Consider the following 11,380-nt stretch of genomic DNA (forward strand, 5'->3'; position numbering starts at 1 on the left):
AGGAAGCAGGGAGTGGGGGGAATGTGCAAAAATAACAAACAATGACAAATAACACTGACTTGCTGTGAATATGAGGATGATCCAGTATCAAGCTGAATACTAGAAGGGTGAAATTGATGGATTAATTAAATTAATTAAGGGGCAGGTGTTTAGATGGCTGCTATGTGGCAGAAGGCTGTACAGGGTGGTAAAGGGGTGGCTCTGCTCTATAATGGGCAGAGGCCGGTGAGGCCTAAACAATCTGACCAGTCTTCAGAGCTGGGTGCCGTGGCTGGTGTGGAAGGGACAGAACAGGGGATAGAGGAAGCAGCCAGGTCCCCTGCCTGACTCCATGCCCAGCGCTGGGCCCTATATGTGCCTCACATAGTCTATGGGGAGCCCTTTCCAGCAGGCGAGGACAATTCTGCGGACATAGCGTGTCCCGGCGTAGGTGCGGCTCGTCGAGTTAAAGGCGCAGACGGTGATGTCGAAGGGAGCGACGCTGTGGCGTTCATTTGGCTTCCCGGGCGTCCCACCCAGGTTGCAGATGCCATTGATGGATCCTATGGGTGCATGGATGAAGGTGTTGGCCTCCTGGCCGTACATCTCCCGGTGCTGCATCATAGTGTCGCAGTAGGTGCCATTGGAGTCCTCGCTCCTGGGGTAATTCCAGTGCTTCAGCAGGAATTTGTCATTCTTCTCGTTCCACAGCTGCCCACTGGCCAGAGCCAGCCAAGCCCCCAGCAGGATGAGGGACAGCAGGAGCACAGGGAAGGATATTTTCAGAGCCATGGCTATGTCTGGATCGACCTGCAGTGGGGAGAGGGGGGAGATGGATGGAGACAGCGCTGGGTGGGGATCTGCCTCCTTCATGGAACCTCCTGGGCCCAAACCCCTCCCACCCCATTTTGCCCTGAAAGCCCTTACCCCTCCTGTTGCTCCCTTCTGACCCCTGCCATCAATCCCTCCTTCCCCAGGAATCTCAAAACAGGAGGCTTCTCATTATCTGCATGACAGTAGCCCTTAGATGCTACAGCTGATATCAGGACTCCACCATACCAGCCATTGCTGGGACCCCAGCTAAGACTAGGGCCACCATTTCCTCTAATCTACTATTCCACAGTCTCTTCCCAGATCTGGGAATAGAAACCAGGAGTTCTGGCTGCTAGTCTTCTGGTCTCACCCACTCCCATCCCAGAGGTGAGGGAAGAGTCTAGCCATCCTGGCCCCCCAGTCCCAAGTGACACTGTTCTCTCCTCTGTCCTGGCTGGTGGGATCTCCTGCAACTTACCCAAGTCCTTGTGTCTTCGCTGTTGTCAGAACAATGGATCCTGGCCTCTGATGAGCTGATCCTCCTTCCCTTCCTGGAGCATGTTATATAGAGGCCACCAGAGGTGGTGGAGTGGGAGGCGAAATCTAGGAAAGAATTGGGTCAACAGGATTTCTCAACATCAGGAAATTCAAAGCAGTGGCTCACCAGGCAGTGCAACTGTGGGGAGCAAGCAGCAGCTACACACTGGGCTCCACAGCAACATCTCAGGGTGTGTCTACCCAGTGAGCAGAGGTGCAATTGTAGCATGGGTAGGCAGAGCTGTGCCAGCTTTAATCTAGCTACTGAGGGTATTGATAGCAGGCAGCACGGACTTCACTGAGGACTAGCAGCCCCAGTACCAACTTGCCATGGACCCTGGGTATGTACTCAGGTTGCTAGCCCATGCTGCCGTGTCCCCATGGCTATTGTTACCCGTGCTAGCTAGATTAAAGCTAGCGTAGGAATGCCCACCCATGCTGCAAACACACCTTTGTTTGCTGTGTAGACGCACCTGAGTGCTGACCCACTGGCACCTTCCTAATCCAGTGCTAGCCTAGAACCTCACTCCCCCCCATCATAGCTCTGCTGGTGCCCCTCAATCCTTACCCTCAGCTCCTCCCGTCCCGCCTCCCACAGGCAGCTGAGCTATGAAAATTGTTTATTCTCCTCTCTCAGGCCATCATATTTTTGAAAGTATGGCAGAAAAAGAAGGAGAGCGAGAGAGGTGCATCCAAACACACCATAGGCTGAGTTTTTTCAAGGCTCCCAAGGGATTTGGATGCAATGAAAATTAGTAGAAAACTAGGTGTCTAAATCCCTGTGGTGATTTGAAGGTGGCAGTCGGAGCACAGGGAGAGAGGAGCTGAGCCAGTTTCCACTAGATCAACCCTCTTTCCCCCCGTAACTCACAACCCTGATTTCCAGACTGAGTGTGCTGACCACTGGAGCCATAGCCTTGTGGTGCGGCTGTTAGGACTGAGATCCCCACTTTGAACTTTAGGGTACAAATGTAGGGGCCTGCGTGAAAAACTTTTAAGCTTAACTACCAGCTTAGCTTTGGTTTGGCTGCCACCATTAATGGATTCCCTCCCTGGGAAGCCTTGAAAAACCCTCACCAAATCCCTGGTGAAAACAAATCCAAAACCCCTTGGATCTTAAAACAAGGAGAAATTAACCATTCCCCTCCTTCCTCCCACCAACTCCTGGTGAATCAGTTTCAACCCCCCTCTGGGATCTACAACAGGGAGAAATTAACCATCCCCACTCCTTCCTCCCACCAACTCCTGGTGAATCAAGATCCAAAACCCCTTTGGATCTAAAACAAGGAAAAATCAATCAGGTTCTTAAAAAGAAGGTTTTTAATTAAAGAAAAAGGTAAAAATCATTTTTGTAAAATCAGTATGGAAATTAACCTTACAGGGTAATCAAACTTAAAGAGCTCAGAGGACTCCCCTCTAGTCTCAGGTTTAAAGTACAGCAAACAAAGATAAACACTCTAGTAAAAGGTACATTTACAAGTTGAGAAAAACAAAGGAAAACTAACACGCCTTGCCTGGCTATTTACTTACAAGTTTGAAATAGGAGAGGCTTGTTTAGAAAGATGTGGAGAACCTGGATTGATGTCTGGTCCCTCTCAGTCCCCGAGAACGAACACACTCCCAAACAAAGAACACAAACAAAAGCCTTTCCCCCCCAAGATTTGAAAGTATCTTGTCCCCTTATTGGTCCTTTAGGTCAGATGCCAGCCAGGTTACCTGAGCTTCTTAACCCTTTACAGGGAAAAGGATTTTGGAGTCTCTGGCCAGGAGGGATTTATAGTACTGTACACAGGACAGCTATTACCCTTCCCTTTATAGTTATGACACACCCCCCAAATCACAGATAGTGTTGGATGTTTGGTTCCACACTGGCTGTGATTTCTTCCTGGAGTTTTAGGAGAAAATAGAGTTAATAAGACACATGTACCTTTAGACATACTACTGATTATATAAAAACTAACAATATGTTTCATTCCAAGAACAATTGTTAATCAGTTAACTCTGGGAAACTTTCCCGGGAGAGTGCATCAGCCACTTTGTTAGAAGCTCCCGAAATGTGTTGTATTTTAAAATCAAAATTTTGGAGAGCTAAACTCCACCGAAGAAGTTTTTTGTTATTTCCCTTGGCGGTATGAAGCCACTGTAGCGCAGCATGGTCTGTTTGTAGTTGGAAACGCCGTCCCCAAACATATGGGCGTAGCTTTTTCAGCGCATACACAATGGCATAGCATTTCTTTTCGCTGATTGACCAATGGCTTTCCCTCTCAGACAGTTTTTTACTGAGAAATACGACAGGATGGAATTTTTGATTCGGTCCTTCCTGCATTAAAACTGCTCCCACGCCTCGCTCGGACGCATCTGTGGTTACTTGGAACGGTTTGTTAAAGTCTGGGGCCCTTAGCACAGGGTCAGACATGAGTGTTGCCTTAAGCTGGTTAAAGGCCTTTTGACATTCATTAGTTTACTGAACTGCATTTGGCTGTTTCTTTCTGGTTAGGTCTGTCAGCGGGGCGGCGATTTGGCTGTAGTGGGGTACAAATCGCCTATAATATCCAGCCAAGCCTAAGAAGGATTGGACCTGTTTCTTAGACTTTGGAACCGGCCACTTTTGGATAGCATCCACTTTGACCTGTATGGGATTTATAGTTCCTTGACCCACCTGGTGCCCCAGGTAAGTCACTCTGTTTTGGCCTATTTGACACTTTTTAGCTTTAACAGTTAGTCCTGCCTGTCGGATGCGCTTGAAAACTTTTTCCAGGTGCTCCATGTGCTCTGCCCATGAATTAGAAAAAATGGCCACATCATCGAGGTAGGCAACTGCAGATTCTCCCAATCCCGCTAGGAGACCATCTACAAGTCTTTGGAAGGTGGCGGGTGCATTTCGCAACCCGAAAGGGAGTACATTGAATTCATACACCCCTGCCTGGGTGACGAAGGCTGACCTTTTCTTAGCGGGTTCATCTAGTGGTACTTGCCAGTACCCCTTGGTTAAGTCTAAAGTAGAGATGAATTGGGCATGTCCCAATTTCTCCAATAGCTCATTTGTGCGTGGCATTGGATAGTTGTCAGGACGAGTTACAGCATTTAGCTTACGGTAGTCCACGCAAAAGCGTATTTTCCCATCTGGTTTGGGAACTAGAACCACTGGAGATGCCCATGCACTCTTAGAGGGGCGGATTATACCCATCTGTAGCATGTCCTGGATCTCCCTTTGTATAGCAGTTTTGGCATGAGGTGACTCCCGGTAGGGTGGGGTTCTAATAGGGTGAGCATTACCTGTGTTAATGGAGTGGTATGCCCGTTCGGTCCATCCTGGAGTGGCTGAGAAAATTGGTGCAAAGCTTGTGCACAGCTCCTTGATCTGCTGTTGCTGCAGACGTCCAAGGGTCATGGAGAGGTTCACCTCTTCCACGCCACCATCCTTTTTTCCTTCGTAGTAGACACCTTCAGGCCACTCCGCGTCATCTGTTTCCTGGGCTGTAAACTGGCAAACGTTTAATTCTCTGGAATAAAAGGGCTTAAGAGAATTAACATGGTATACTTTAGGCTTTATGTTGGAGGTGGGGGAGGCTATGAGATAGTTAACAGCTCCTAGGCGCTCCTGGACCGTGAATGGTCCTTCCCACGACGCTTCCATTTTATGGGCCTGGATTGCCTTTAAGACCATGACTTGGTCTCCTACTTTGAAGGACCATTCTCTGGAATGTTTATCATACCAGGCCTTTTGCTCTTCCTGAGCATCCTTTAGGTTTTCTTTAGCAAGGGCCAAAGAATGTCGGAGGGTGTTTTGTAGGTTGCTTACAAAGTCTAGAATGTTTGTTCCTGGAGAAGGCGTAAACCCCTCCCATTGCTGCTTCACCAACTGTAATGGCCCCTTAACCTCACGGCCATACACAAGTTCAAATGGTGAAAACCCTAAACTGGGATGTGGTACAGCCCTGTAGGCAAAAAGCAACTGCTGCAACACTAGGTCCCAATCATTGGAGTGTTTATTTACAAATTTACGTATCATGGCCCCCAAAGTTCCATTAAACCTTTCCACCAGGCCATTGGTTTCATGGTGGTAAGGGGTGGCAACCAAGTGATTCACCCCATGAGCTTCCCACAGGTTTTCCATGGTTCCTGCCAGGAAGTTAGTTCCCGAATCTGTAAGGATGTCGGAGGGCCAACCTACCCTGGCAAAAATGTCTGTTAATGCCTGGCACACACCTTTAGCCCTGGTGTTGCTTAAGGGTACTGCTTCCGGCCATCGGGTAGCAAAATCCATGAAAGTCAGTACGTACTGCTTTTCTCTGGGTGTCTTCTTTGGGAAAGGACCCAGAATATCCACAGCTACGCACTGAAATGGGACCTCAATTATGGGTAGTGGCTGGAGAGGGGCTTTAACCTGGTCTTGGGGTTTTCCCACTCGTTGGCACACCTCACAAGACCGGACATAATTAGCAACGTCCTTGCCCATTCCCTCCCAGTGGAAGGACTTCCCCAACCGGTCTTTGGTTCTGTTCACCCCAGAATGGCCACTGGGATGATCATGGGCTAAGCTCAAGAGCTTTACCCGATACTTAGTGGGAACTACCAACTGCCTTTGAGGATGCCAGTCTTCCTGGTGCCCACCAGAAAGAGTCTTCTTGTATAAAAGTCCTTGTTCTACAACAAACCGGGATCGGTTAGAAGAGCTGAGAGGCGGTGGGGTGCTCCGCGCCGCCGCCCAAGCTTTCTGAAGGCTGTCATCTGATTCCTGCTCGGCCTGGAACTGTTCCCTTGATGCTGGAGACATTAGTTCCTCCTTGGACTGTGGACTGGGGCTTGGTCCCTCTGGAAGCGATGCAGGTGCTGGGGCTGTTTCCATTGACTGTGAACCGCTGTCCGCTGGTGCACTATGTGGTATCTCAGGCTCTGGCTGAGCCTCTTGGGTAGGGTTATTTGCTGCTTCTGCCAGTTCAGGCTCGCTGGTGCCCTCTGGCGTTGGAGTTGTAGACGGGTTTGCAAGGGCTGGACTCAGGGCTGGCAATGGTTCTGGTGCTGGTTGCGTTGCCAGTTCCGGTTCTGGGACTGGCTTTGGCTGGGTCTCTGGGATTGGATCCACTACGGCTGTTGCAGTCGTTGGCAGAGGATCCAGTTCCTCCACCTTTGTCTGGGTCTCCGGTAACACAGACGGGGCCCTGGTGGACGGCTCAGGAACAGGGATGGGGGTGAAAGCTTGCTTAGCCTGGCTGCGGGTGACTATTTCCACCCTCTTGGCTACCTTCACATGGTTGGCCAAATCTTCCCCCAGCAGCATGGGAATGGGATAATTGTCATAGACTGCAAAAGTCCACATTCCTGACCAGCCCTTGTACTGGACATGCAACGTGGCTGTAGGCAAGGTTACAGATTGTGACACGAAGGGTTGAATTGTCACTGTAGCCTCTGGGTTGATGAGTTTGGGGTCCACTAGGGATTGGTGGATAGTTGACACTTGAGCCCCTGTGTCCCTCCAAGCGGTAACCTTCCTTCCGCCCACTCTCAAGGTTTCCCTTCGCTCCGAGGGTATGAGAGAGGCATCTGGGTTTGGGGATCTTTGGTGTGATTGGGGTGTAATGAACTGTAATCGGTTGGGGTTCTTGGGGCAGTGAGCCTTTATATGTCCCAATTCATTACATTTAAAACATCGCCCTGCTAAGGTATCACCGGGACGATGTTGGTTGGTGGAGACTGGTGTGATGGGGTGAGAAGGCGTCTGGGGTTTCCCTTGGGATGTGGGTGGGGCCTTGGGTTGTCCCCGGTGGTAAGGTTTTGTTTCGGCTTGCCCCTTCTGATATTCGCACCAACTGCTACTAGTTTTTTTCTTTTCTGCCACCTCCACCCATTGGGCTCCAATCTCCCCCGCCTCAGTTACAGTTTTGGGCTTCCTATCTAGGATGTACCTTTCTATTTCCTCAGGAACACCCTCTAAAAACTGCTCCATTTTTACTAGGGAAAGTAGATCTTCCAGAGATTGAACATTTACTCCTGATACCCAGGCATCACAATTTTTGTCAATGTGGTAGGCATGACGGGTAAATGACACATCGGGTTTCCACTTTAGGGCTCTGAACCGCCAACGGGCATGCTCGGGTGTTATCCCCATTCTGATTCTGGCCTTGTTTTTAAAAAGTTCATAACTGTTCATGTGTTCCTTAGGCATTTTAGCCGCCACCTCTGCTAAGGGTCCACTGAGCTGCGGCCTCAGCTCTACCATGTACTGGTCTGTAGCGATGCTGTATCCAAGGCAGGCCCTTTCAAAATTTTCTAAGAAGGCCTCAGTATCATCACCTGCCTTGTAGGTGGGGAATCTTCTGGGATGGGAAGTGGTACCTGGAGGGGGGTTGTTAGCATTGGCTGGTGCATCCTGCTTAGCCTTTACTACTTCCAGTTCATGCTTCCTTTCTTTTTCTCTCTCCTCCATCTCTTTTTCTTTCAGCTCCATCTCTTTTTCTTTCATCTTCATCTCTTTTTCTTTCAGCTCCATCTCTCTCTTGTGGGCCTCCTCTTTGGCTTTTTCTTCTCTTTCTCTCTGCTCTGTCTCGAGTTTTGTTAATTGAAGCAGTCTCTGATGTTTTCTTTCATTTTCTTCTGCTTCTAGTTTGGCCAGTTCTATTTTGTTAGCTACTTCTTTGGTAGTCATTTTCCTGTTTTCTTGTGCTGGGTAACCCCCTTTGCAGTTGACAAACTGGGAAGCTCTCAGCTCTGGCTGCTGCAGAGTTAACAGTAACTTTCTAACTAGCTACTCCCGAGGATGTAAAAAGAAAAAAAAACAATTCAGCTTGTAAATACCTTTTACCAGTCATTTGCTAATTGAACCCTTCTCTTAACAAAGGACCTGTAAAAAAAACTTAACACCTCTGCCTTCAGGCAAGGAGAGATAAGATATGCATCTATCTACTTCCAGCTCGGCTTTCCAAGCAGCTAGAAGGAAAAAAAAATCTCACTGGCTTTTGGGTTTAAAATGATCCCACCGCTGCCACCATGCCAGGACTGAGATCCCCACTTTGAACTTTAGGGTACAAATGTAGGGGCCTGCGTGAAAAACTTCTAAGCTTAACTACCAGCTTAGCTCTGGTTCGGCTGCCACCATCAATGGATTCCCTCCCTGGGAAGCCTTGAAAAACCCTCACCAAATCCCTGGTGAAAACAAATCCAAAACCCCTTGGATCTTAAAACAAGGAGAAATTAACCATTCCCCTCCTTCCTCCCACCAACTCCTGGTGAATCAGTTCCAACCCCCCCCTGGGATCTACAACAGGGAGAAATTAACCATCCCCCCTCCTTCCTCCCACCAACTCCTGGTGAATCAAGATCCAAAACCCCTTTGGATCTAAAACAAGGAAAAATCAATCAGGTTCTTAAAAAGAAGGTTTTTAATTAAAGAAAAAGGTAAAAATCATCTCTGTAAAATCAGTATGGAAATTAACCTTACAGGGTAATCAAACTTAAAGAGCTCAGAGGACTCCCCTCTAGTCTCAGGTTCAAAGTACAGCAAACAAAGATAAACACTCTAGTAAAAGGTACATTTACAAGTTGAGAAAAACAAAGGAAAACTAACACGCCTTGCCTGGCTATTTACTTACAAGTTTGAAATAGGAGAGGCTTGTTTAGAAAGATGTGGAGAACCTGGATTGATGTCTGGTCCCTCTCAGTCCCCGAGAACGAACACACTCCCAAACAAAGAACACAAACAAAAGCCTTCCCCCGCCAAGATTTGAAAGTATCTTGTCCCCTTATTGGTCCTTTAGGTCAGATGCCAGCCAGGTTACCTGAGCTTCTTAACCCTTTACAGGGAAAAGGATTTTGGAGTCTCTGGCCAGGAGGGATTTATAGTACTGTACACAGGACAGCTATTACCCTTCCCTTTATAGTTATAACAGCGGCACATCCTGGAATCTAAGGAAAAAGGACTCACGGGGAAACGCCAAAGGGGCGTCTGCCCCTGTTTGTGAGGGGCAGGAATGTGCCCTTGGAGATTTAATAATGGAAGAAGGAGAGAGATTGTGAATGACACAATGCGAGTGAATCACCCAGAGAGATTGATTGAGAAATGAGTAATGTAAATCATTTCCTCATGGGCCCAAAGGGAATGGGCTGGGTGGGAATCTAGGCAAGGGAAGGAAGGTGGCGTGAGGAAAGAGACGCTCAGAGGAATGCTCCCTCTCACACAAGCATTCACACAAGCATGCATAGGAGGGACAAAGGCCTCACTCACACTAGCAAGGGGAACAAATGCCTACCCGAAACAGTTCCTGAGTCGCGGAAGACTCTGACTCACAGGAGCAAGAGGCACAAACACACTGGCCAAAGATCCAAACACAAGATGGAAGAGGAGACACGTGAGATGTATCCAAGCAAGTGGCAAATACCCACAACACACACACACACACAAACACGAGGCACAAAAGACTCACACAAGCAAGAGAGTCAAATACACAAAACACGCCCAACACAAAACATGAAACATATAAGACTATCTCACAGAAACTCACCCACAAGCCCAAATAGGAGATCTGATAGGAACAAGAGTTTTGCATTATCCTTTCTGGACTGTGAGTACCAGTAGAAAGGCGCTTATACTGGTATAACCTATTGCTGTCGAGAGAGAGGAATACATTATACTGGTCTGAAGCATGCTGGTTTTCTCCATCCACACTAAGGGTTGAATTGATAGAACAGCTAAATTGATACAAAAGTGGCTCTCCGTCTATCCGCCCGTCCCTAGACACACCGATCTCGCTCTCTAGCCATCCATACCTATACACCAAACTTACATGCTTTCTTGCTAGATTTTGATGTATCCATCGCTGACATTACTTTTTCCCAGCATGCTCTTTGGGCTGCATTCAGTCTGTCTAAGCTGATTGGCTATTTCTGGATCACTGGATTTTTTTGTACTTTTTTAGCAGATCAGCACTTTCTTCATCCAGATATGCTATCTAGCTTTTTGGCAGCCACTTCTAATGAATTTGTGGTGCGGCATCAAATCCACCAGATACAAGGAAACTGCAGGTCTCACCAAACCGTATTCCCATGCACTTGACCAACATCACTAAAGCAGACAAAAGCAACATTTTGGAGGTGTCCATCCAAAAAGAGTGGCATCAATACAGTCCATCTCCACAACTTGGCCAAGATGAAAACGTCCAGCTAGTCTCCAGGGAAGAAGAAAAGACAAGGAAATCAAGGAAAAAGGGGAAAACCTGCAACTTTGACAATGTATCACCAGAACTACTATAACATTCTGGGAAGAAAAGCCAATGCTGATTGTCCGTCTTGGCATGCATAAACTCAAGTAGGAGTCGAGAGGTTATTTGATGTCGGTATTTGGCCCTGATGTGACTGCCTCAGGAATCCTGCATCCAGTTCTGGTGTCCACAATTCAAGTAGGATGTTGATAAATTAGACAGGGGTCAGAGAAGAGCTACAAGAATTATTCTAGAATTAGAAAAAATGCCATATAGTGATAGATTTAAAAATCTCAGTCTATTTAACTTAACAAAGAGAAGGTTAAGGGGTGACTTCTGATCACAGTCTATAAGTATCTACATAGACTCATAGACTTTAAGGTCAGAAGGGTCCATCATGATCATCTAGTCTAACTTCCTGCACATTGCAGGCCACAGAACCTCACCCACTCCCTCCTGTAATAGACGCCGAACCTCAGGCTGAGTTACCAATGTCCTCAAATCATGGTTTAAAGACTCCAATTACAGAGAATCCACCACTGACACTAGTTTAAACCTGCAAATGCCCCATGCTGCAGAGGAAGGTGGAAACTCCTCAGGGTCTCTGTCAATCTAACCCAGGGGAAAATTCCTTCCCAACCCCAAATATGAGGATCAGTTAGACCCTGAGCATGTAGGCAAGACCCACCAACCAGACACCGGGGAAAGAATTCTCTGTAGTAACTGAGAGCCCTCCCCATCTAGTGTCCCATCACTGGCCATTGGAAATATTTGCTGCTTGCAGGCACCAATAGGCTACAGATTATTGTAGGCAGTACCATCCTACCATCCCCTCCATAAACTTATCAAGCTGAGTC

The 11,380-nt window shown here is 47.7% G+C and overlaps 1 protein-coding gene across 1 annotated transcript; it reads right to left on the minus strand.

Moving 5' to 3' along the window:
* Positions 1-348: 348 nt before the first annotated feature.
* LOC128845937 (ribonuclease-like) lies at positions 349-1,311 on the minus strand. Its single transcript, XM_054045038.1, has 2 exons — positions 1,271-1,311; positions 349-789 (listed from the first exon to the last, which is right to left on the minus strand). The coding sequence occupies exon 2, from the start codon at positions 769-771 to the stop codon at positions 349-351; it is 423 nt and encodes a 140-aa protein (XP_053901013.1). The 5' UTR covers positions 772-789; positions 1,271-1,311.
* Positions 1,312-11,380: the final 10,069 nt, after the last annotated feature.

This window comes from Malaclemys terrapin, chromosome 12, assembly GCF_027887155.1.
Source record: "Malaclemys terrapin pileata isolate rMalTer1 chromosome 12, rMalTer1.hap1, whole genome shotgun sequence".
In the NCBI taxonomy this organism is placed as follows: Eukaryota; Metazoa; Chordata; order Testudines; family Emydidae; genus Malaclemys; species Malaclemys terrapin.

Bases quoted from the DNA above. Each gene is read 5' to 3' on its own strand.
- LOC128845937 (XM_054045038.1), bottom strand. From the start codon at position 771: ATGGCTCTGAAAATATCCTTCCCTGTGCTCCTGCTGTCCCTCATCCTG.